The sequence below is a fragment of the Labrus mixtus genome, chromosome 19 (assembly GCF_963584025.1).
Source record: "Labrus mixtus chromosome 19, fLabMix1.1, whole genome shotgun sequence".
In the NCBI taxonomy this organism is placed as follows: Eukaryota; Metazoa; Chordata; class Actinopteri; order Labriformes; family Labridae; genus Labrus; species Labrus mixtus.
In genome coordinates, this window is record NC_083630.1 from 22,608,266 (window position 1) to 22,635,765 (window position 27,500).

General features: G+C 41.2%; 1 protein-coding gene across 1 annotated transcript in view; it reads right to left on the minus strand.

Moving 5' to 3' along the window:
* Positions 1-27,500, minus strand: part of drosha (drosha ribonuclease III) — a 127,934-nt gene that overhangs the window by 73,830 nt on the left and 26,604 nt on the right. Inside the window, exons 15-17 of the mRNA XM_061064876.1 lie at positions 23,145-23,244; positions 16,716-16,823; positions 10,516-10,623 (exon numbers count right to left, since the gene is read on the minus strand). Coding sequence (XP_060920859.1) covers positions 10,516-10,623; positions 16,716-16,823; positions 23,145-23,244 — 316 coding nt within the window. The remainder of the gene's footprint in view (positions 1-10,515; positions 10,624-16,715; positions 16,824-23,144; positions 23,245-27,500) is intronic.

Below are 27,500 nucleotides of genomic sequence, written 5' to 3' on the forward strand. Positions count from 1 at the left end.
TGACACATGATATCTTTGAGTGGATTAGAATTTATTTCTTTATGATTACAACTTTTAATTATGATTTTCATTTCTCCTCTACTTTTATGAACATTTATTTATGTACTTGTTTGTTCATGTGTGTCTGTGTATTCTTTGGAGTGGACATTTTGGTTTGTATCTTACTTTTGTAATCTATATTTCTGCTGGCTTAAAGGCTTTATATGTGATTTTTTGATCCAGCAGATGTCGCCCTTGAGCACCAGCATGAAACCAAAACAACTCACGCTGCATTGTTGTGTTAGCATGCTAATGCTAGCGATCTTTATTCTGCTCGTATCTTCACACTGCATGTAAATTTACCTGAAATGAGCGTGATCTAGAAACACAGTTAAGCAGTGAGTACAGTATGTTATTCTTCTTTTCTCTAGTCCCTCAATTAAACAACTTTTATACGCGAGGGGAGGAGTCAGCCGGCCGTCCAGGCGATGTAAACAAACTGAAGATAGGACTCTGAAAACTCTGAAAACATCACAGACAGTGGGACTCGGGTGTTACACCCATTGTAGACAGTCATGACTCACAGAGTTATTTTCAGAGGATACACTTGATTTCTACATTTAAGTGTGAAAAATCACATAGAAAGCCTTTAATATCCGAATGTAACTATAAAGCTGGAAAAAGAAAAAAAAGAAATATTTTTCATATTGTACTGTTGTTGATTGTTGACCTCTACAGTACCCGCCTCACCCGCAAAGCAACCAGCATTGTGCGTGACCCCACCCACCCCTCACACAGCCTCTTCAGCCTCCTGCCATCGGGGAGACGGTACCGCAGCCTGCGGGCCGGCTCCACCAGACTGGGAAACAGCTTCTTCCACCAAGCTGTCAGGAAGCTTAACTCTCTCCCCTCTCTTCCTCCCCCCCCTCTGCCCCCACGAACACTGGACGTTGAAACCCCCTCCCGTTTGCCACCAAGAACTCTGGACTAATAACTAATTATCAATCAGTTTAATGCACACTGCACATATAGCACAAGTTACTTTTTCTTAAAATTGTATTTTATTTATTTTATTTACCATTTTGCACAATTTAGAATTTATTACTGTAAATATTATTTATCTTATTTTTACCTCATTTTATTTTATCTTTCTACCTAATTTTGGTTGTATTGCACCACGGGTCGGAGACAAACGCAATTTCGATTCCACTGTATGTCTGGCATATTTTGAAATTGACAATAAAGTTGACTTTGACTTTGACTAGAAAAATTTATAAAAAGTAAAAAAAAAAACAAAAAAAAAACAAGCTATGGCTTTAAACAGCCTTAATGCCATTCTTAACCAGAGCTTATGTATTTTGTCTTCTTCTAGCAAGTAAGTAATGAACTCAACTGAAAACAATTCCATCCAAGAAGAACCTGCTGACTTAAAAGTAAATGTTGGATAAAGAATACATTTACTGAAATCCCAATGGAAAGACGGTAGAAGTCTACTTTGTTGTTGACTTCAACAATGAAGGAGTGCATCGTATTTCCAGTCAGCCGCACAATACATTGAACCTGCTCGAAGCTTAACTCTCACTTAGTTTGTCACTAAAGCTTGGCAGCTCAAGGACTTCAACTGAAAGAAGACACAAAAAAAAAAAAAAAAGTGATAAAATAGCGGTTTTCCAGAACTCTACAAAAGCCAGGCATTTTGCAATTGTCACATTTCTCTTTTATACTACCTGCTGTTCATGTGCTTCTAAACATCCACTCAACTCTCCAAGACAAAGAGCAGTGGATTTCCTAACAGTGTTGTTGTCTGGTCAGGGTGCGATTCAAACAAACAGCCTCATGCTTCTCCCGATGAAGCCGAAATGCTACCGCCGGGGTTTTTTAGTTCCTAATGTAGTCGTCATGTTTAATTTTTTCTGGGGCGTCATTCTTGGTCACAAAGGGCCAATATGGTTCCACCATGAGCGGCAAACTCCAGACTGACAGAATGTAAGCATCGACAACTGAGCCAAACCCCAGGGCCTCTGAATCCCTTCCACAGAGCCTGGATCTGTTCCATTTCCTCTTTTAGCCACAGACTAATTACAAACGGTAACACTGGTCAAAGCAAATCAAGTCTAATAAATGTCGGATCAGCAATTGCTCCGAGGGAAAGAGGAGCGGCGGCTGCACTTAGGTGAACCATTCAAAAAGAGAGATAGAGAGCGAAAGAAAGAGAGAGAGTCCCTGGTGCCACTTTGTCGCGCTGAAGTTGTTTGTATGGAAATTAACGACTTAAACTTTCTAACCTGTAAAGTGAGGCGAGAGTGGGAATTTAAGGTAAAATAACCCTGAAGGGAACGCATTAGTCTGAATTCAGCTTCGTGTGAGAAGACGACAAAAAAAAAAAAACCCTGCTGTGCCTAGAAAGACTGCCGCGGCTCGACATCTCAAAGTCGCCGAGGGAAGAAAAAGGGAAGAGATAGGGCTCAGTAGGATATGTCAAGCCTTTATCAATCTTACATTACTAGAATGTTAATCTCAGCCCCAAAAAAAAATAAAAAAAAAAATCTCCAACTACTCTCCCCCGTGGGCTTGCTTTTCAAAATGCTTGTCTCCTTTCAGCCAACTTCAAATCAATTTCAAGCTCCAATGAGATATATATGTAAAGCGTTAACAGAGAGTTTTCAATATTTATAGTTGCTCAAGAGGCCTTCAGCTTTGTAGGCTTTGAACACAGAGGTGACAAATTCAACAGCAATTGTACTTTTTCTTGTCCTGGGTTAAGGCGGGGGAAATGCAGTTTTTTTGTTGTTTTTTTTTATGTGGGAGAAAAGAAAAAGCTAGTTATTTGACATGACACGAGCTGAAATCATGCAAGTCTCAGCGCCGCGTTGACAGTTTGATAAAAAATATAAGTAAGAAACAACAACAAACACGTCTACTTCCAATTCCAACTCCCCCATTGTGCGATGTCAGACACACAAGTCAATGACTGCCTGCTGCACAGCCTGAACTGCAGAGTTTGGTACTGCATCAAGCGAAATACATCAGTTATTCTGTAAACACTGCAGGTCCTCCGCTGTTAAGGACAACATCCAACACCAGTATTGGCTTTTAAGCTGAATCTGTGGCGAGGATTGACGTCTGCAACTGTTCCTGTCAACATAATGACTGCGTAAAGTATCGGGAGGGATTTGGATTTAGTGATCACTGCCTCAGCTGCTGCTCAACTGCCTTTGGCTAAACGGGAATAAACATCATTGCTCAGTTGGAGAGCGGCAGACTTTACTGGAAAGAGTGTTGTTGCAATCCCCATGCAGGGGGAAAATGACGGGCAAACTGCCTGTTTGGCAAGCAGCACTCAACAGTGTAAATGTGGTGTAGAGCACTGCACTATTTAATAAAGTACACAGGTAAATCAGGGCTCAGAGGTGCAAAAATAAAGGGAGATGGAAGTCACTTGCCAATTTTGTATGTTTGATCTGCTTTGCAATGATAACCCCGCTAATGTGGGATTTGGTGGCTGATACAATACTTATTTCAGAGTCAAATCACTGATTACCGATATGGCAGCAGATACAGGGAATAATTAAGCTGTGATGAAATAATGCCTTTATGTTTGTCTTTTTGCACTAATATGATCATGACGATTAGCTCTTCATGCTGATCTCTTAATCAAATACTGTAACTGCATTAGACAAACTGTAACCATTGTAGTCCACCATCTGCTCGATGGAGATGCCTTCCTACATGTGTTGCAGAAATTGCTATGGAGCCTCTCAGAATACATGCTGACAGGATATCCTAAACCCATCCAGTATGATTTTCCCCATTGTAAATTCTGTATTTTCCAAATGGCCAATATTAGCTGACATACAGTATGTAGTTACAGAAGAAAGAGACCACTACAGAAATGTGGTTTTCTCTGGTTCTCCAATTTATAGGTTTATTTGTCATCTAATGGAAATTGTGGGGTTTTATTGTATGCAAAATTTCTACCAACATTCAAATAAAATAATCTCATTTAGGTTTTTTTATTGGTGGGAAATAACTGGTTTAGAAAACAGGAAGATACATTTGCAGTGGTCTCTTCAGCTGTGTTTTCAAATACATCTGTTTGGCCAACATCAGCAGATTATACCGGCCCATGAGTGTATTTCAACAGTTCCAATATTGTGTTTTTAAAAAAAAAAAAATTATTGGGCATTAATACAAAGCAGATAGTAAAAAGTTAAATTACTCCTTTATTTGTAGCTGTTGGCTATCCTTGTACTAAAGTAAAAAGTGCTCTTTGTTTTATCATAGTGCTGAGGATTTGGAACAATCCCCCAAAACTGACTTCTCCATGTTCGATTTTCTGTTATTTCAAGTTTGCTGTGTAAGGTCACTGGATGCAGTATGATTTTGCGTTTGTATGGTGGTTGTTAGTATTTTTACTTTGAAGACATTTGTGTTCTTGAATTGCCTTGTTTGATTTAATTAACTTCTTTTAAAAGATGCCTGATCTATAAAGTTTTGCTCACTCACTTACCTTTTTACTTGATCACACTAAGTTGGCTGATACAGCTCAGATAAACTCAAGTCAGTGTGGGTTGTTTGGTTAGGGTGAAGGTCTAACTCTAAAGCTAGCTCCGTGCTATAAGAGTTTTGGAAATACTATATGTGAGGGCTGCACTGTGATTGGTCGATTGGGCCTGTTTGTTTTTTCTCCAACACGTTCCTGGAATTGATGACAGGAAGGACAGGACGACTTGAGCTGAACAAAGTCTCAGTAATCTGTGTAACCTTTTCAGTTCTACACATCCGTCAGGGTCATCTAACAGCAAACATCCTGTTCCTCAATCACTGCTCTTTATAACTGTGAATAATAGGAGGTAAACACAGCAAGGGCAGGGCAGTGGTCTCAACACAGGGTCAGAGAGATGCTCCCCAACATCCGACCAAATCAAATGAAGAATGGGAGAATATGATTCCGCAACAGTCGGAAGTATAATACAGTCCGACATTGGACTATAAAGCAACATCTTCTGTGTGCACATTCAGACTTCTATTAACCTCTTGGGTCAAGGTTGAATCGATATCAGCTGTGGTTTCCGGTATTGATTAAAGTTTGACTGTGGTTGAAGATACAATAAGTTTCAACCTTTGGGTCTTCATCAGCAGCACGATATATGATGCGCACATCTTGCTTGGTATGTAGCATTTATATTCTATAAAAAATAACTATATAAGACACTTTAAAACCTACTTTTTCCATCAACATATAAAATACCAGTACAAAATGCAGAGACGTGCTGTCAAAGCAACAAGTGCAGCTGCCACCCACACCCGCGACACAAAACCTCGCCTGATTGAAAGTTTATTCCAATTCATTGAATATTGCAAGCCACCAATTATCTGTGGAGAGCATGCTGGGGTATATAGCAGCATGGACCAAGCTGCCAGTGGCACCACTTTTTAACAGCTTGTCTCCCTTATTAGGTCATAATCCTTCATCTAAAGTAAATTGTGGTATACTGTTAAGTAAATAAACCTTGTTTTGTGCTGGTTTGTTTGAAAAGATTCTAAAATTCAAGACTACAAATGACCAGTAGATGTCAGTCGTGCATATCCCGACAAATTGGTTGGTCATCAACTTTACTGTAGGCTGAGAGCTGAACTACCGTCCTGGTGGTTAATGGGGGGGAGGGAATCACCAGAGGCCCCACAATACGATATTATCATGATAGTAACGATACAATATTATTGCGATTTTAAACATCTTCAATATGCTGAGATTTGCAAAACAAGAAATTGCGATTTAACTTTTCCCCACCTCTAGTGGTTAGCTGTATTACAAACTACACACAGATGCACATTGTGAACTTTGCAGAAAGCAAATGGAAGTTGTCTCCCATTAGGACAGTTCAGACTTCCTTCCACTCTGAAAGACCCCAACTGACTGCCCTATATACCGGTGTGACTCATATTCCAGATTTCACCGTATTTGTTCTGTGCAAACGAATGTTCAAATATTTTGTTCAGAAGCACAAGCTAATATTTTTAAGACTTAAAAATGGTATTCAGACCAGCCACGATTGAAACAGATGCTTACCTCAATAGCATGGCAATGAAAACATCACCATGAATAAAAAAAAATAAATACAAAATATCCTCACGCTCAGTACACAGAGTCACGGCAGCGTTCGTCAGAGCACACAAACAAAAGCATGCCAAATCAGCACCGGGGCCGAGGACTTGTACAGTTAAATTATTGAGATGCTCTGTGATGCCTTTCATTCTGTCAGCATGGGTCAAAAGTGAAGTATGGGGATGAAGCAACAGGGGGTGGGGTAGGATTATGCGGGTCGGACGGACGCGGGGATGCAGGAGCATGTGGCGACCATGAACACATGTCTCTCCAGGCCCCACCCCCCTTCCACCAAGTTTTAAATGTTAAATGTTTAACAGGGAGGCTCTCAGAAGAGGAGCTTCAAAGGGCCGTGGCTCCGCTGGATCCAGGCGGGGGGAAGTGCAGAGTGCAGGGCTCCTGCTCTCAGGCTGGCTTTTTTGTTCAGTTGCCTCATGCCAGGATCACATTGCCATTCTGTACTGCAATATCAGGTATGATGCTGCACTGAGTCAGAGAAGCCGCGAGAACATCACTTGATTCTGACTATAGTGATTACACATTTACAACATGCGGTCTTCTTGTGATTTTTTTGATTCACAGAGATGCTTTCATTAAAACATTACAGAGAATGAGCTGGAAACAAGCAGTGATTCTGTACAGACCCACCCAACCCCTCTTGGTTTCCCAGATGAACCGCTTTCATCTCTTCTAAAGGAAAATATGAAAAAAGGAAAAATAAATTCTGGTTTCCTTTAATGGGAGTACAGCTCATTAGCCTTCACAGCAAGAACAAAAAAATCATGTTCTGAGTTACTGTTTTAATCTTCCCAAACTAGGAATAACCGCCCAAGTATGTTTCCTCTCTAGAAATTATTCTTGAAAACCAAAAAGAAAAAAAAAAACGTATGTCACTATGGGTCTTCTAATCAATACAGTAATTAAAAAAGATGATTTGATGCCTTTACGATGCAGCAAGGGATCATGGGAGGAGTCTTTAACTTTGAAACAACCACTATTACCATTTGAAATCTGTAGAATCAAGATAAGTAACAAGACCTGGCAAATCTGGAAATTGGTCTGGTAGCTGGAGAGGTGCCAATTAACTTCTTGAGCCCTGCTGAGGTGCCCTTGAGCAAGGCACTAAAGTTGTTATAAGTCATCCAACAATGATACAATTATATCCTCTTTTAAGGAGACTATGGAGACTGTAATCAACAGTGACCAGATCACATCCCATTTGATATTTCTGGGAATGTTTTGGACCTACCTGTTAAAGAGTCCACCATCATCTAAACACAAATGGTGGAACATCATTTAAAACCAATGGTGGTTCCTCCCATCAAGTAAAGTTCAGTAACCGGTAGAAGCCTCGCCAAGGAACTGGAAGCACAATGTGGCCCAGTACCAACAAATTTATTTTAGTTTATCCTTTAATTTGTCACCCGTGTGAAGTTGGTACCGCTTTAATTCCCCACTTCCCCACCAGAGAGGATTGTAGGCCCTTTATCATGGCAGCTCCATGCTACTTCCTTTCAGCCTGAGCTTGATCAGGTGCCACCTGCCACTTCACAGAGGACGTCAGCTCTGATTTTACGGGGAGCTGCAAAGGACTATGAAAGTGATCAGAACATCAAAACATTGATAGAAACGTGTCAAACCATCTGTAAAACATTAGCCATTGATCCAAATGATGCTCAAAATACTCATTACCTCTCTCTCGCTTATAAATGCAACTTTTGTGTGGTTTTACCACCACCTCCAGCACCAGCACTGAAATGCTAATTCAAGTAGCAATTCAGGTATTTGTGGCCAAAGAGACCACTTTTTGGATCCAGATTTTTAAGCCTCAGGCCCCTGATCTAGGGTATTCCAACACTGATAGTGTGGTTTGAAAATGTCTTTATTAAACACCCATACATTACAAACAGCTGCAGATAAATGAATTCATAGGTCACACACATCTTATATCAAAGCACACTTCATTCATAATGCAATCAGAGAGCGGTTCCAGATTCCCTCACTTGAAAAATGGATGGTACTGCCTCTGGAAATCATTCAACTCATTAAACGTGATCGTCCCATCAGTGTGGAGGTGAAATGGGAGGTGATGGCAGATCTGAAACCAGGGCTGTTTGAACAAGCACCGTTGCACTAGTGAAGCCGCTCTGTCCAAACCCATTTGGGCAGAGGGAGTGTGTGCTGTGGGACGTTTGCCGCTGATGTGGGCAGGAGATGAGGAGAGTGTTGTAAAGCCCGGCAATGATGGCTCCCTACTTGGGTCGTTTTCAATCCCAGTAGTGGTGAACTGCTGACAACCCTGACTTTGTCCAAACACACACTCACACACACACATAGAGCGAATGTCGTAGTGTTAACACCTCAGTGGACAGAATTGTGATGCAGAGAGACAGGCCACTCACACTGCAGAGGCCTGCATGTGTAGCTGTTAGCATCAAACTGATTGTTTTGTTTTTGTTTGTGTAGAAGATGAAGGGACGGACACATCCATTAACTTCTCCCTGAGAGACGCACATGTCAAGCTCAAATGGGCGATGAAAGGGGGCCTCAGCCTGTCAGGTGACGGCCGGCCTCGCAGCAGGTCAGTGTTTCCTTTTTAGCGCTCATAATGACAGGCCCGTCATTATGCAAACGACGAAAAGGCCAATCGTGGATCAATATGTGCAAAATCCCCCCCCCCCCCCCCCCCCCCGCAAGTAAACAAACACTCAAGAGCAACGCGCTGTCATGCACGCGGGCCCAAACACACACAGAGCCTTGAGTGAATCTTAATGCATCCTTCCCCTCTTTAACTATGAATAGGCTACAACACTTCGATTTCTAATGTATCAGGTTATGACAGCTCTTCAATATTGCTGGAGGCAGCCGCGGGGCTCACTCTGAGAGCACACAGCTTGAGGCTGCAGACCTGACAGTGGGGGGTGTGGGGGGGGGGGGGGGGAGGCATTACGGAGGAGGCTGTTGTTGTCCTGACTACTGTCACTGCGCCTCACAGCAGAGTCGGGCTGCTCGCTGCAGAGATGTGACTCAGGCCGGCGTGTGGGTTACCTCAGATGACTCCTGAGCCCCTGAGTCTATACCTGAACTCTCCCGGCAGAGGTGGAATGGGCACAATAATGAGGCAAACGCTGCCTTCCAGGATCTCTGCGCACAAAAAAAATATGTTGACTTTCTTATCGGGCGCTATCTAACCGGCCTCCTAATAGAACCGCAGGGATTTACCTACCTTTATCTTTCTTGGTCGTTATCAACCATGCCAGCCTATAACTTTCAGAAAATGGACTTGCAAAGGGAGTGAGGGGATTTTTAACACGATCCAATTTAAACTGATCCAAAATAATAACTTTTAATGGCTATAGACTTCAGCTTTTTTTTTTGCTGCTCAGAGATAGGACTTCTGTTTTTCAAGTCTGTTTTTCTACCTCATACGTTCTTTTTATGACTTTATAACATATCATCACATTTGATGTTAGATCACATTTTAACACTGGAGATCATTATTTCAACTTTGCGTCTAAACTTTAATCAAGTACACTTGACATCCTCCAACTTGTATTATTATTACTATTTAAATCTCTTTTTTTTGTTTATCTTATTATTTTGGTATTATATTTGTTGTGTTTGTACTTATGTTTTTTATATCTTATCTTTTTATTTCTTTATTACCATCTAGTTTTTCGTGTTGGTTTGAATAAACATGTCTCAGATTTGTTTTTTATCTGTATTTGAAAAAAGAAAAAACCCAATAAAGAGAAGTTTAAAAAATAATAATAATTTAATCAAGTACAAACATAGCAGCTACCACATAGCTTATTAATCTTACATCATATGTATGCCTTTATTTAACTAAGTGACTAAGATCTCTTTCACAAGGGTGACCTGGTTTTAAACATGATATGATTAAGAAACAGAACACAAACAATATGTTAAGATTATACAAGGGTGACCTGGTTTTAAACATGATATGATTAAGAAACAGAACACAAACAATATGTTAAGATTATTAAAATGTGAAAATTGGTTCTCAGATAAAGTTCAGGAGTTGAGATCACAGATCACAATTCAAAATGTCAGGCACTGTCCAATGGTCTCAAGCTTTTTGTCTTTTAAGATAGATCTTATTTCGCTATCAGTTTCAAGTCATTCTGGAGAAAGTTCCACGCAGAGGGAGCAGCAAAATTAAACGCTCTTTTCCCGAAATTCAGTGCAGAGTGTCAGATTTTTCTAAATTAAAATACATTTTAAACCCCCTATGTAATCCAAATACTTTCCTCTGTTGACTTAAATATCCTCGAAGTCGAGGTTGTGCAAATTATAAGGATACAGAGCATCTAAAAGAATCCACAAAATTACATTTGCAAAAACAATTTGTGTTGCAAAGTTCGGTTCACTTTTGTAAGTAAGCAGATGTCATGACTGTGTCTTACCTGAAGGAGGCAGCGCTCCTTGAAGACGTAGCCAATGAGGTCGTCCAGGTGCATCAGACACTGGTGGTACCGGATATGGTGCGTGAGGACAGGCAGCATCATGGCGTGCTGTGGAGGGACGGAGAGAATTGTCAAAGGGCAAAATGAGAAAACAACATACAGAGAGAAAATATCGAAGGGTGGGAAAATGGGAAAAGATAGAAAATAAGAAACGTGCCTTATGTGGGAGAAGAGAGATGGGAGTGTGTGTTTTTTTTGTTTGTTTTTTTTTTTAGAGAGAAAGTGTGATGAAGAGATTGTGGGAGAGAAAAGGAGAGGGGTTGATAGAACGAACAGGGGAGGGAGAAATCAATCAGCCAGTCATTATTTATTAAGTGGTGCTCTGCAACAGAGAGATGAAATAATCAAAAACCCAATCGCTGGCGCTGTGAGGGGGAGAATGACAGAGAGAGGAGGGTGATTCACATCTGGACCGGACAGTCCAATCGAAGGCCATTTCGACATGTTGACACACTCACATTCGGACAAACACTGTCAGTCCCATTCTGACCCTCGTGTGTTAAAAAGGGAAAAAGTTTGAGAGCAACAAAATGAGCGAGAGGAGGAAGAGGAGGAGGTGGTGGAGGACTTGTGAGTGCGCATATCAGAGAGGGAGTGTGACACTGACTGCGAGAGTGCAAGAGAAAACAGTTGCCCGGTCAGCAAACGAGTCCGTCAGTCAGAGAGCCAATCTACAGGATCATTAGTGGAGGCTTATCAAGTCGGCCGGTCGTCGAGAGAGAGAGGCTGAGAAACTGGTGTACACACATTAACCCCGTGCCACCACATGAGAGAGGACGGAGCCATGCATGTTTTAATTAGTGCTACTGGGGGAGGGGGGGGGGTGAGCGCGAGGCCCGGCGGCTACAAACGGTGCTGCCACGTAGCCCTGGGGCCATCGTGGGGGCCGCGGTGACACCCTCCCCAGGCCTTGTTAAGCAGCCAATTAACAAAGCCGGGGCCCTGGTCGTGTCTACAGCTCCTGACCTGCTCTGATGAGTGCCGGAGTGACTGAGTGAGTGTGTGTGTGTGTGTAGAAAAGGCTTGTTAGAGTTGATACTCTGGTAATTAAAAGGTGGGAAATTTCTAATTTGCTGTCAGGGTTGACGTTTGGGCAGTTTGGAGACTGTCCAAAGTGGACCGGCGGCCAGAATTTTCTTTTTCCCTCCTGGTTGAAATATTGCAAGCATGGATTTTAAATGTGCTCACACTACCTATAAACGTCATTCTCAAACTTTATGTTCCGCAGTCTGGCGTCAAACTCTTCAAACTATTTTTTCAAACAGGTACCCGCTGACCAACACTAAGGACATTTGTGTTGCTAAAACGACACCTATAGAATGAGGTGCAATAAAATCTGTGCACCATCACCGAGTCATTAACAAGCAACAAACACTGTCAAGAAATGCACTTTATAAATTGATCTGGATTTTTATTTTCATGAAACAGGGATGAGTATACAGATATTTTCCTCTCAGATACTGTGCCATGTTTTATGAGCTCATTTGTTGGCTTTTTTTCTGATCTCTGTTTATTAAACTGTGATGTTGCTATATTTTAGTATCCAAACTGGCAGCAAAAAAAACCTTTCTGCAGTTGCATCAGTTTACAGCATTGAAAGTAATGACTGTAAATAAAAATGGGGTTTATAAAACACACACTTACATTTTTTATCCAACTTATCAGTCTAATTATTTGAGGAAACATGCATGAGTCATATTTTAAAAATTAACATATTTAAAGTCCCGCCCACACAGTCCTCTTTTGGAACTAGATCCCCTACTGGAGAGCCAGTTGCACTACATGAGATTTTTCTCATGATAGCTTTGCAGAAGAAAGGAGAAGGAAACATCACCAACTTAAAACCAAAATATCAGGAAAGTTTAGAAGAACTTAATTCTTATTTTTCAAACGCTTACTATTATTTTCAGTCACTTAATCAAAGAGCATGAAGGCATTTGTGGACTCGGGTTTCCAGGGTATTTATGCAACCAAAGCGCTCTCTCTAGGTTATGATGTATGTAGGAGTACTAATCTATAAGGTACATGATGATAAACAGATACATTTGCGGTAAATAAAGAGAATCCCACGCTTCCTTTTCCTTGGTAGAAGAGAAAACAAGCCGCCTTTTCCTTGACCCGTTTTGGACCGACTGATAGCCTTCACAGAGATTTAATCAGGGACAAGACGGTGGCAGGAAGAAAAAGTAAGAGCACTTAATCAAAAAAAGAAAAATGCGTGGATTAAATAAAAAAAAATAAAAAAAAACCCAAACATGATGGGTTAATAAATTCACTTCCTGCCTCCAATGTGTAGCCTGGTCCTTGACAGAGCCTTTCAAGTGAAACAACCTTGGTGTAGCCGAGCAATGTCAGTAATGAGGGTGTTGATTTTGTTCTGAATAGAGCGCCGGCTTTCTTTTTTCGAATCAAGAAGCTATGGGTCAGTTTTGCTGTTATCACTTGTCCGTGTCACACGTTGTGCAGAGTGTACCGCCGCAGTTCCAAATGAAATTATTCATGAACCAATTAGTCGTAGCAGTATAGCTTGAAGCAAATATAATTGGGCGGCAATTATGGATCGGATCCTTCTTTGCTAGACCTTGCTGTAAGAGAGGTCTGGTCTGCGAGGCAAGAAACTTTTCTGTCATTCCTGCTCCAAATGTGAGCATCAGCTGCAGGCTGCAAGCAGGGAGAGAGGGTGATGTGTTGCGGAGGAAAAAGACTTGCAATGCTGATGGCAATTTCTTTTTTTTCTTGAGTAACAGGCAGAAAATGCAAGATTAGACAGTAAATAATAGAATATTAAAATCAAGCATGCTACTCCATTTTCATCGCGCTGACAAATCCAAGAACAGATCTGCACGCTTTGGTGTGCAGAGCATGGCACTTACACATTCAAGGTTATGATTCAAGTGTCATTAGGGCTGCACAGGCTGAAATCTATGCATGCATGGAACTGTAAACTGCATTAATGTCCCGTTTAGTGAAATCAAGACACAAAAAAGTGCATCATGGGAGATGAAAGTACATTGTGTTCTTACTGTATAGAAATATAACACCCAGTCTGAGAAACTAACTTAATGAAGGGTACGGCCGCTGAAGCTCTGCGGGAGTCCACTTCCCCGACACTGATTTTGACACTCGAACGGAGAAGTGACGCAACGTGTGGAAAGATCAGAAGGAAACTTTCTAGATGTGTGACTAGCGCTATGAGCACTGATCCGTGTCCATCTAAGTGGAAAGTACAGCTGCGTGCATGTATGTGAGAATTTAACAAAAAAAAAAAAGTACCCGTTGTTACAAATTGGGGGGGAACTATTTCTTGGAAGTTGGGTCATCATTCTACAGAAGTTGTGTTCAGATTTTTTTGTAAGGAAGAATAATGGATTCGTAGTTGATTGCTTTTTAACTGGCAGCCATGAAACCACCTGTAATGTCTGCGATGTTACCCCTGCAGGGCAACATGCCTGATCAAAGGAAGACCCCTGAAGGTTTTTGTTTTGGACACAACAAAAGGTTGTTAGTGTTGTTTTTGTTATTCTAGGTGTATTGGAAATGCGCCGTGAAAGACCAAGTAAGTTCTATTAAATTCAAAGCTTGATCCAAAGTGAACTTGACTTGTTTGAAGATCTTGAAGACTCCTCCTGAGAAGCCTTCAACCAAAGATGATATTGGCCTAACATGGTTTTTATAAAAGACAGTAGAATCCATTGAAAAACAACAGTTACGAAGGAAACATGAATGTCTGCTCTACTGCTGCCTCGTCTGGATACTTTGTTTGTGTTATTTAAAGGTCACATATCCTCCTCCTCTTCAACCAGTTTAAATAAGTCTCAGAGCTCCCCAAAACATGTGTGTGAAGTGTCTTGTTCTAAATCCACTCTGATCCTGTATTTGATCATGCATATAAACCCCTCTATTTCAGCCCTGCTCAGAACAGGCTGTTTCTGTGTCTGTAACTTTAAATATGTAAATGAGCTGTGTCTGACCACGCCCCCTCTCTGGAAGGGAATGCCCTTGTGTTTACTGAGAATGCAGACTCAGAGGGCAGAACAAACACCTAGCTGTGGGAGTGTCACCCACCTGGGGGAGGGGTTACTGCCCTTTGTGATGTCATGAAGGGAAAATCTCCAATCGGCCTGTTTGAGCACACATTTTCTGAAAAGTGGAGCAGGCAGAAGACGGAGATAGTTGGGGGGATTGTAGAAGGACTAGGGACACATTTTAGTGTTAACCATGGTAAAGTGTATTCTGCATAATATGTGACCTTTGTGAAAAGCTAGTTTTGGTCCAACACATTAGTTGTGTAACACAAACTAAAACACAAATATGTTTAACTCTTTGAAAAGTCTTTTAAAAGTATTTTAAAAGTCTCTTCTAGACAGAAAGTGTAATAAGGTAAAATTCTCTATTAAATATGACCATACAAGTTAAACATTCAGCTCTCCTGAATTAGCCTCAGGCAGGTTTAAAATTTGATTTTAATATTTGATTGATAACTTTTAGGGCTGTTCATAGTCTGGCTGCTGTTTGGACCCTAAAGACATCGAGGCTTGATTTGGTCCGATTCAGTTCTAACAGTAGAAGGACAGAGTGGTGTTTACAGGCGAGCAGGTGTTTGAACTCTCAGTCCATAAAATTAATTTTTTTAATTCATTTATCAACACAAACGCTAAACGCTGACGTTTTCAGCCTCTCATGTAAAGATTTGCTCTTCTTGTCGTTTGTTATTCTAAGTTCATTCAATATATTCAAAAACCAAAAATGACACTCTTCCTAATTTTCTCTTTTAAACATTAAAACTATTTTCCATAAAAGAGATATTTATTACTTTAATTATAAAGGATCTCAGCGGTTTTATTCTCTTTCATTTAAAAACCAATTACAAACATGGAAAGTTTATATTTCAGATTTTTTTTTATGTCTTTAGTTAGAGAGAGGACAGTGGGTAGAGTCAGAAATCACGGAGAGAGAGAGAGAGGGGAATAACATCCAAGTTGGATTCGAACCTGGGCCGCCCGCTTGGAGGGCTCCAGCCTCCGTATACTGGGAACTAACCACTAATCCACCAGCATGGGGAGTTTGATTTACATTTATTTGTATTGCCTTCATTTCATTTTATTGAATTTGTGGCTTTTATTTATTTATGTCACTTTTATCTCTCTTCTTTTAAAATGTTTAAATCTCTTTATCAATGCTTTTATCCCTCATAACTGTATTTATTTCCTATAATTGATTATTTTTCTTTCATCGCTGTGTAATGCCTTTCTCTCTCTTTTATTGCTTTATCTTTGTTTGTTTTTTTCTGACCTCTTTTTTTAACCGTTCTTTCTATTTGCTCTTATAATAATAATAAACAATTGTATTTGTAATGCACTTTATATTTTTGGAAAAAAATCTCAAAGTTATGAAAGCCCATTTCTGCCAGTTAAAAAAATAAAAATAGAAAATTTGGCTTTGTTGATATTTTTTTTGACCTTCTAATGACGAAATTATGAGATAATAAAGTCACAATAATGACTCATAATTTCGACTATCAACCTTTTATCTTAAAATGTCCTCTCATAATTTATCTCATTATTCTGACTTTATTATCTCATAATTTCAAGTTTTCATTTTTATTTTTTTAACTGGCGGAAATGGGCTTCCATACAAAGTGCTACAGAGATTAAAAATGAAATAATAAATCATCAGAATAAACCATTGGAATAAAAACAAGAAATTAAATAAAATCTTTATTGTTTCCATTTCTTTTGAGGTCTCACTTCCTCTGACATCTTTGGTCTTTTTTGTTTCATTTCATGTTGTTGTGTGTTGAGTGTTTCTTGGTTTCTCATGATGTTTTGGGGTATTTTTGTTGGTTTTGGTTCTCTTTGCACTCTTTTGCTGTTCATGTTGTCTGGGAGATCTTTTGTTCGGCTTGTGTGTCAAAGCACTTCAAACCCCTTTAAAGTGCTTTTATAAATAAAGTTATTACTATTGTGTAAATGTTATGCAAACGTCACACAGTGGGTGCCTTTGTGTGACTGAGTCCAGGATCTGTGTGTATGAACATGTGATTGTTCTGCTTGGGTTCACGTGTTAAGATTCATTCTTATGTACCGCAGCATACGTGTCAAGTTGTGCGCTCGTGCGTACAGTTGTCGGGGGTTTGTTACCTGACAGACGTCGGAGCGGATGCCGGTCTTCCAGAAGCCCTGACTGCTCAGCTCCACTGTCACCTCGCGGCGCATGGTGTTCTTCTGACGGATCTTCTGAAGAGCTTCCTGCACAAACAACCAGCCAGTCAATTATTGATCCGCCGGAGCACAGCCATCAGGGACAGCTCTCATCCTCACCCATACCCCTCCTCTATCTCCCTTCCTCCCCTCCACAACACATAGTCTGGCACATGCAGTAAAATGAAACCTCCATGGTATGACACGCGCACAGGCACAGCAGTGGACGGGAGCAACAGGGGAAGTGACAGCTCGGCTGGTGCCGGCTAATTGAGGGCCCCGCTATGGGTTCTGCGTGGCTGTGGGCAGTGGTGGAGCTGCTGGTGCTGGGTGTAGGAGGGATGACACTGAGGTCTTCAGTCCCCAGAAAGCAGGAGCTGAGACACCTGCCTGCCCATTAGGACCACCGCGCAAGAGCCTGGAGGTTCCTCCATCAGCAAGCAGCAGGAATCATTATAGACACACACACACACACACACACACACACACACACACACACACACACACACACACACACACACACACACACACACACACACACACACACACACACACACACACACACACACACACACACACACACACACACACACACACACACACACACACACACACACACACACACACACACACACACACACACACACACACACACACACACACACACAGCATCATGTCAGCTACAGCACATAACTGGAGTTTCAGTCAGGAGAGAAAGAGAGGGAGTGGGGGGTGGAGTTTGAGACAAGAGAGTCCTACAAATAACAACCAAGATGGGAGATGTATTGACAGACTGCACCCTCCTAAATGTGTGTGCGCGCCGAAAATGTGTTTCATTCAACGCTATCGACTGCGTCTGAGCTGCGCCGTGATCTGCCCTAAAATGGAACGCCAGGAATTTTTTGACTCGCAGAGGAAATAAGAACAACAAAGGCATGAATAAATAATGCCATCCTACTTTGAACTGCGCATCAAAGTGAACACGCTCGCCCACGCGCAACGCATGCACACACACACACACACACTCACAAACACACAGCTAATGTTTCCATGGACAGCCAAGCCACTGTATATGGAAAGCAGTAATCACAGCAAAGTGCGAATGATATGTAAATACTTCATTCATGCCGGGCTCTCTACAGGGTCAGGGAGTGGACACAAGTACGAAAAGTAAATAATTAAAAAGGATCGGGGGGGAGAGACTAACTTTGTGCCGGTCAAACAGACAAGTCACGACACATTTGACTTTTATCATCACGTCCTTCGCCCGAGAGGAGTGTCTGTGTTGTTTTTGGGGATCAGGCGGAGGTCAAACACCAGAAGACGGCGTCTGAAATTCACTGTGTGCGGAATGCAAGAGCACATCAGTGGCCGTGTTTTCGCTCCCCTTACTTGCTTTTTTTTTGCGGTTTAAATTAGGTGACTTCGGCTTATCCTCGTATCATTGTCTGCAGAAGTCTGAGAGATGCAGAGCTGGAAGATTAAAGCAGCTGCATGCTTTGGTTTGTATTCTCTGTATTGGATGCTTGCTGATGTTTTTCAAACTCATTTGTGCAATAACATCCAAAAGTCCTAAAACACCGAAGACTGCAGTGAATGCACTGGATTTTTTCTTTCTATAACTTGTTATGCCTATTATGGATGGACATGTGCATGTGGCTGACGCACAGTAAATTAAACTGTAGAATGGGTAAAGTCATTCTATTCTACTCTGTTCATTCAGGTGTTTTCAGATGATTATTAAAGGTCCATGTTGGAGTGGTATTCACATAATGCAGACAAAATCTTAATTTGGCTAAAACGCTAATTTAACCGAGTTTACACATACAAAATACCACATGTCTTTCTAGTTATTATGTTCATGGTGCATACCATTAATTGCTTTGTAGTGTGCAGTAAAGGGCTTACATTCAAGCGCTTAATTAAAGCATCATGCCACTGGCCTGTCAAAACTTCAGACGCTCATTTTGGGCCAATGCTCATTTTCCTTTTTTGAGCTTTAACTGAAAAAATACTGATGACGAGCCGGTGTTATTGTGAATCCTTAGATGTAGGTGTTCAAATTGGAAGTCTCTTAAAAGTGATAACAGATATTTCTGCTATCCAGAGGATAATTATTAACTTCTTTAAGCAACTTTGACAACATTTTTTTTCTTCCTAGCTGACCTCATGGAGGTTGCATGCTCTTAATATAAGATGTTCTGGACATACAGGGATGTGAGGTTAAATTAGGACTACATAGGGTAAAAAAAACAGACCGCATCAAATCAATGAAAAGTCTTCAGATTGGGCTCATCGATGTTGCCGTAGGACAATCATCCTCATGAACACACACTGCAGTCAGCACTGAAATATGCTGAGGAACAGGATGTTAAGTTCTTGTGTGGCCCGGCTGAAGCCCAGACTAGAAACCAACGGAGAAAAAATCTGCGGGAAAGGAGTTTAAGATAGCTTTTTAAAAGATGCTCCTCACACAGCTCCACTGAGCTCGGCCAAATCTGCGAGGAAGCATCAGAGCAAATCCCCAAATCCACATATGCTGAGCTGATAGAGACGACGCAGAGCTGAATTCACTGCCAAGGCAGAGACTCGGGGCTGAATACTTATTCAAATGAGAGATATGACATAATAAAGTAGCACACTTCTGTATAATTACTTCATTATTATCTCGAATATTTTTTTAACAAATGAAGAAGTTATTTTTTTTTCTTCTTCTCTGTGTTTCACTTTTGTAGAGAAAAAAAAAGCTGATTATTCAATAGTAGGACGATAAATTAAAAGTACAGCATATTATTCATTACTTATTATTGGTGCATATATATGCTCATAAGTGAACATAGATTTATATCAGTTGCATAATTGATATCAGTATTAAGGAGGAAATATGTTATACAGATTAAGAATAATTAGCAGTTTTCATTATAAGTGGTTAACTGTGATTTATACTGGAGTACAGGTGGCTGTGGCTCAGAGGAAGAGTCGGTCCTCAGGGCAAGACACCTAACCCCAAGTTGCTCTTGCTGATGAATGTGTAAGAATGGATGAGTTAATACTGATGGACACTTTGCATAGCAGCCTCTGCCATCAGTGTGTGAATGGGGAGGTCGACCTGCGGTGTAAAAGTGCTTTGAGTCGTCAAAAGACTAGAAAAGCGCAAAACAAGCTCAAGTCTGTTTACAATTAAATGAGACTTTGAGGATTTAATGAATGGCCTGTTCCTGGTCTTTATGTTTTATTTAAAAAATACCATTAAGAAGGTAGAATCAAACAAAGATTCTGCCAATGCCTGAAAATTTAGATTTGGATTTTTGTTGCAGTTGTAGAACAAAATCTCTCTCAGAAAAAAAGGTGCTTGTAAGGCGGTATAAAAGTGCCACTTCTTAAATACACATTTCAAAAAGAAAAGCAAAATTATCCCAAAACTATCAGACAATCTAGCATTTTCTGAAGATGACATCAGCCTGTATGTTTGAGGCAAAGTCAAGCTTTTGGATGAGGGAATCACACAAAAATCCATCTGGGCAGCAACATAGTGACAGCCTGCATGATGCTCAAGTGCCACACCATCTACACCCACACACACACGCATTCTCTCTGTGCATGAGATCTGGAAAAAAAAAAAAAAAAAAAGGGGGGTGCAGAATCAAACGCCTCTGTGTGTGAAGGCAACTTTTCAGCCTCGGGCGGCGCTCACCTTTGGTCTGCCTGGAACCCGACGTACAGGCTGCACACTGAGCACACAGAGGTAACTAAAGATTCCTGCAGGAGAAGCGCGGTGTTGCTGTGAACACCACCTGACAGGGTGAATCTTAAATGGTAGAGAAGATACCCCATCAGAGCTGCAGACGCTTAAGTCTTCCGCCGAAAAGACCATTTACACAGAAACGCTGGAAGTGTGTTCCCTCGGGCATTAAATGAGCAGTGATGCCACGCTGCCACTGCGGAGGAGAGACACTGACATGGCTAATGCTCGAGCTGGAAGCCTGATGGACCCACAGTGTGTGAGTGTGCATGTGTTTGGCTTCACTAATTGCTCCGGCTGCAGGTTGACAGTGGGATTGTCAGGGCCTGTTAGCGGGACAGCTTCACCGAGCTACCTGGGAAACAAGCTAATTGAGCTCCGAGTTCTCTTGCTCATTATTGGTTCAGAGTGTATCAAACACACCAAAGGAAGAGGATCTGCGGCACCACCTCAAAGAAAGTGCAGGAGCTGTATCTACTTAAGAAAACTTCACGGCGGTCCCCGACAGGAGATATATGGTGGGATAAAGCTACTTGAGGCCACACACACACACACACACACACACACACGCACACGCAGAGCACCTGTACCCTTTTGATTCCCTGTGGCTACACGGTCATTACTTCACCGAACCCAAACCTTTTCCAGTCTCCGTCCCAAGAGGTTCGTTTGACCTTCACGCAAAACTCAGGAGAGCTGTTACGGCCGTTTTTATTCTGAGCTGTAAATTCATCTAAATCATGCATTACTAAACGCAGCTCTGTCGAGGCCGATAGCAATTTTAGAGGTATGTACAGATTACACATCAATGCTAACGAGGTGACATTTTAAAATCACAAAAGATCTTTTTCTTAGTGAACTGTGCATTGATATGACCATGCAAAGGTGACAAGGAGGATGCTTTCTTGAAGAATATTTTGCATTTGCATACACATACACAATTCTGCCGCCGCTGACTTTGTGATGACACCATGTCTAAATCAGCCTTACAGTGTTTTATTGCTTTGTGATGACACCATGTCTAAATCAGCCTTACAGTGTTTTATTGCTTTGTGATGCTGATTTAGACATGGGGTCATCACTGTAAAAAAGTTTTCATATTAGAATAGTCCGTCTCTGTCATTTAGTTAATAAAAGACACTTTCTATCTAGCACAACAAAATAAGAGTAAAGTATAACTGAAAGAAAGACAGCGGGAGATACGCTTATTACAATGATATTCTGGGACCAAAAATGTAGAAACATGTTGGAGTTTAGTGCCTGAACTGTTAGAGAATTAAATGAAATCAATTTAAATAAGTGTCAGCTGTTCAGTAAATGTTAAGTAGCCAAGGAACGGTAACAGTCCAAGGATAATTTGCATCTACTAGCAATTTAAGAAAATGGGGTCCTGGTTTGAAAAATCTGGAATCAACTTTAAAAAAAAAAAAAAAAAAAAAAAAAAAGTCTATTACAATGTTTAAAGCTGCTGTGAGGAACTTTTCACTTGTGTTGACTTTAGCGCCCCCCTGTGGACAAAGCTGTACCTCTCCTCTCTTTGCTGATTTTACCCTGAACATGTGAAAATAGTGTTCTTTGACAAGTAAAATGTCATCTGCCTTCTTAACAGTCAAATATATCACTCACTTTGAATCTTTGCCGTGCGAAAAAAAAGGTGTTTCTGCAGCATTCTGTTCATCATTTCATCTGACACACACCCCCCCCAAAACCCCAGCAGCAGCATTGACATTAAAAATACCTCTATAAGGGCTATATACCTTCTGTGTTGTGTTAATCCAGGGGAGAGAGATGATTCAATCTTTGTTTGCCCCCTTTGTCTGCTGTTTTCATCCCTCCTATTGAAATGTATTGTGTAAGGAATTATCTATATGATATACTGTATATGATTGTCCTCTCCTGTATATTTGTGGGCTGTTGTTAAAACCACAACATCTTGTTTTTCCTTCATTGTAAGTGACAATGCTTAAACATAAATAATAAAAAAATTGATTGAAATTGAAAAAGTTGATTGTCTGTTTCATATCCGGTTTAAAACTCCTCACAGGAGCTTTAACTACACATTTTGAAATATTAAAAAAAAAACACATATCTAGTCTTAAAAACATGGAGCTTATGTGCAAATGAATATTTTCTTAGTAAGCCTCTGGATTCAGTCTTAAAATACGACTCTGTTGTGGCAAATCATTAACATGGTGTGAAAGCCCGGCTGTGTTTTCTTAACAACAACAACAAAAACCAAAGAAGAGATAATGCTGCCTTTTGTAAATATTGGCTCCCTTTTGTTAAGTGAAAAAGCAACCCTGTTACTTCAAGGCAGGCGAGTTCCAGATAAGCAGCATCTGAATAACTTTGCACAGCAGGAATCACGGTGAAGGTAATAGTTTTGTTTTTGGGAAAATTCTTAGCTGTTTATCCTTCATTTCTGAGGAGCGTGCGAGTGCTCGGCGTAACCTTTCGAATCAGCACCGAAGGAAGTTTTTTAAATATTTAAATTGAAAGCACATGGCACCGAATCCAAATTACAAACACAGGCCACCTGGCATTGTTGAAACATGAGTGTGACAATAATAATAAGAAGAAAAAAAAAAGAGTAAAATCAGAATGTGTTTGTTTTTCTTCCAGCCCACCTCTCTTTGCGTCAGCTTCTGCTTGTCAAGCTGCTTGACCTTGGGGCTGTTGGCCAGCAGGTGGCGTAGTTTGACGTAGCTCTTCCACAGCTTCTGGTACCTGCAGACGGTTAAATAAGGAGGTTAGAAGCAGGCTGACAGGAGTCGATCTCTAACTCACTCACTCTCCTGCTGTGCATCAATATTTCATCTGCGGCCTGCCTGATATTAAACATTATTTAACAGTCCCCTGCGGCCGTTATTGCATTAGCTGCTTTTGTGTGCGAGGGCGGTGGACGCAGGTGATTCTCTGTGTTTCAGACGTCCGCTGTTTGAACTCGAGAGTCCTGTTTCACACGTGCACTGACTGACATTTTCACCTTATTTTCTGTTCTGGTAGAAAAAAAAGAAGAAGCTGTAAGTCATAAAACATCTGAGCAGCTCTGACATATGACTCCAGAGCTATCTCACATCCTCCTCCTTCTCATTTTCTATTAAAAAAAAACCTCATTGTCTTTGCTCTCATTTGCATCTGAAAAGACTCGGGGAGTTATCGGCAAGGTGACATGTAGCCGCCATACTAACCACCTACCCTCTCTCCCCACCCTCTCTCTCTCTCTCTTTTCAATCAGACGTCCTGATTGATGCACCGAGGGCCGAGTGTGACCGTTCTGCTCCCATTCAGGAGACTTTCTCCTCATTTACTCAGAGTTATTCAATTATGATTGGTGGGATGGTGGGGGGTAAGGTTGGTGGGATAGGATGGTGCATTGACAGAGAGAAAGGCAGAGAGAGAGAGAGAGAGGGGGAGAGAGAGGAGGGATGTGCTGTGCAATAGAAGAATTATAGAGCTTTAATAGTGGGGACTTCATTAGAGACTGAGACGAGGGAATGAGACGGCTTTACCGCCTCGATTATCAGCTCACCACCACCTCCGCACTGAAGCAGACCCGAGCAGACGAGAGAGGGAGAAAAGAGAGAGCCATACGGACAGAGGGAAAAAAAAAAAAAGAGAGAGAGTCTATCCAGCCTGGGAGGCCCCCTCGTCCCCAATCCGCTCCAATGACCTTTTCCACAGATCCGCTGTGTGCTCTCAGGGTAGCGACTGCCGAGGCCCTCGCCACTCCCTGCACATGCTTTCATTAGCATATGCTGCCTTCTTTCTTTCTTCCCTCGTCTCTCTCTCTCTCTCTCTCTTCCCTCCTCGCCGATGCTTTCTCATCTCCAGCGCCTACAGTTCATACATGCTAGTTGTAGCAATGTGGCTTCATCCATCTGCTAAAGCAGCCTTTGCCAAACTTAAAACTGCAGCGCCCCACTTTGAAATACAAAATGACTCCGGGGCCCGTTATAAAATATAAGTTTTGACTACAGCTATCACTTTCAGTTTGGGGTAAATTATTGGACATTACAACATGATATTATGGCAAGATAGACAGGAAGGTTTACTGAACATTATGTCCATGAATAGTCCTGACACGTCTTACTAATCACTCAAAGGGTTGACTCATGGTGAATCATCATTATTGTGATATTTATTTCATTTTTAAACTTGGTGGAGGGCTTTACGCTGGGCCCACCTGCAGTACCCGCACGTCCCACCAGGGGGCCGCGGCCCACACTTGCCCCCAATTCACACATGCTCCGTGCGCGCCGCGGTCCGTCAGCGCCACGGTTTTGCTCCGTCGGACGGCTCGCGCACATTCACACTGGATCCGTTTCTGGGACGTCAGCGCAGCGGAGCGCACCCCGTGACACATCACAGGAGACTTCCTGTCCAGCTTGACGCGTGCCTGCAGCGCACTCCGGTGAAAATAGACTCGCAGCGTATTTGAAACGGAGCAGAGCGCAGTGCCGTCGGTGGCACGCTCCGGAGACGGACCGCAGCGCGCCCTGTGTGAACACAACGATGGACTAGAGTGGAAGCTAAGTACAACGTAGTGCGCGGCGCTGACGGACCGCGGCGCGCACGGAGTATGTGTGAATTGGGCTTTAGGGAAGCACTGTGCTAAAGTAATGACTGTTTTTTGCATTCAGACACAGAGACTCTTCTCAGGACTTTTCTTTAGGCTCTCAAACACTTCATCAGATACCGGGAAGTTTTGGGTATTCTGCACCCTCAGTCCTGGAATCTGTTGCAGAATGACTTGAAACTCGAGGAGCTGGTGTCCTTAAATGTTTTTAAATCCAAAATAAAAAGACCTGGAAGCAGATTCTATTGGATGTTGAACTGCTTTAACAACAGACTCCCTGATTTCACTCATAGATGGTTCTCTCTTTTAATCCAAACTTTAGTGTTTTTTTTGTAAATTCTACTTCGTCTCTCTTTGTGTCTCTGTTTGTAACGTTTTGTTTTTTTTGGTGTAGCTAACTGTCCTGGCCAGGTCTCCCTTGGACAAGAGGTTTGTAATCGCAATGGGACCAACCTGGTAAAATAAAGTTTGAACAAAAAAAAATAAAACGACTCTTGTTACTGTAGGGTTTTGTAATGGCTCCAATCAAACATGACAGGACCAGTAGGGACAGAACTACAACTCTTTGGTACCAGCTGAGCCAAGTAAGACACGACGGAAATACTCAATGTGAAAGTGAAGTTTAAAAAGTGATATTTTGATCTTTGCAGTTGAAGGACTCTTTGTACTTTCACCACATATAGTTTGTGCATTTCTCACTTGTTTTAAAATCTCTGCAAATATCCTCCTTAATGAAACAAGTCATTTTTTTAATTAAGTTATCTACCGCTACAATCAAGGGTTATTCTGGTATGAGCCCTCACTTCTCATGTGTTTAATTCTTAATATCTATTAAGGACAAAACGTTTTGAAATAGATAGATAGATAATGGTTCCCGTATGTCTTTTCAGTGTGCAGCCTTGAGACGCACACTGATTGCTGTAAAGTCATCTCGCTGCAAAAAGCTCAAATCTCATCAAGTGTATTTGTCTCATTTCCAGTCAAAACACATCTAATTTACATTCATTATGAGTCATAATCACCTGAAATAGACCACATCAACGTCTTATTCTAAGACATCTAGTGCAGAAAAAGAAGGTCTGAACTTGCTGGTAATGAGTTAAAAGTTTGTTCACTTTCTTTGAAACAAGATCACGACCTCATAAGACAATTAAAGACTAATGTTTGCTTGCTGCACTTAATCAGGCTTTAGTTGTTTTTAGATGTTTTTCAGGACTTGTCAGAGATGTGTGGCTGATGTTAAGTGTAATGAGATATTCTGATTTGAACAAATACACTTGTTAGATTTCAGCTTTTGCAGAGTCTTTCTGGAGGAAAGCAGCTCATTAAGAGTCTGTCTAAACCCTCTACCTCATATATATATATATATATATATATATATACACATACCTATCAGATACATCCTTACATAACAGATATATCTGCACTGTTGTCTCATTCAGTCTTGTTCACATTAGTCTTTTTCTTGTTTAGTGTTAATTGTTGATATTAAAGTTCTGTCTTCACAGGAAGTGTCCCACTCTTTATTTAGGGATGGATTCTTTCTGTATACTGTCAGTTGTGATTATCTGTATATTTACTAAAACTGTGCAATCTGTTGAAAACTGGAAAATATCTATACATGAACAGTGCAATATCTACGCTGTTAATCCATCAGTGTATATACATATTTCTGATTTTTGATTATTTGTCCGCTTGCAGCGTTTTCATGCTACTTTGTGGATATATTTATTTCAGTGCTCATAATGTAACAATCATTGATTTCATAATCCTGGATTGTGCTGCTGTAGCCTTCACGTTAACCTCCATTCACACGTATAGATTGAACACTGGAAATGTGACAGAATGCAGTTCATTGAGGTAGAGCTGCTGGCTCTGCTCACATCAATTCAGAGACTTGAAATGTGTCCAACAGCGAATGCAAATGTTTGATTTCCACACATAAAGAGAGGCAACACAATCACGCTTATTCTGCTGCACTTGTGAAAACTGAGGCTTGTCTGTTTTTCTTTTTCTACTTCTGTCAAGTACGTAAAGAAAGAAAAGTGAAGAAAAAGAGAGGACAGTAACTTCTGAACTCCTTATGATACAACTTGAACAAGCTACCAGCTTAACAAAAGAAAAAGGTATACATGGAAACACAGCACTAAGAAGTGACAATACTTCACTGTGCATCAGCAGAGAGGCAGAGACAAGAGAATCAGAGCTCAGTATGTAAATTGTGTTTCTTAAACTCAGTCTTATGACAAGAGAGAGACTGCCACTCTGAGTCCATATGTGACAGCGTTCCATTAAGATTTAAGCCCGGCTGGATTGTGTGAAAGAATCCTGCATGGTCCAAACATGCAAGATTGTCATCACTGCTTTCTCAGAGAAGAGACTTATTCAACGACAGCTCATTTAA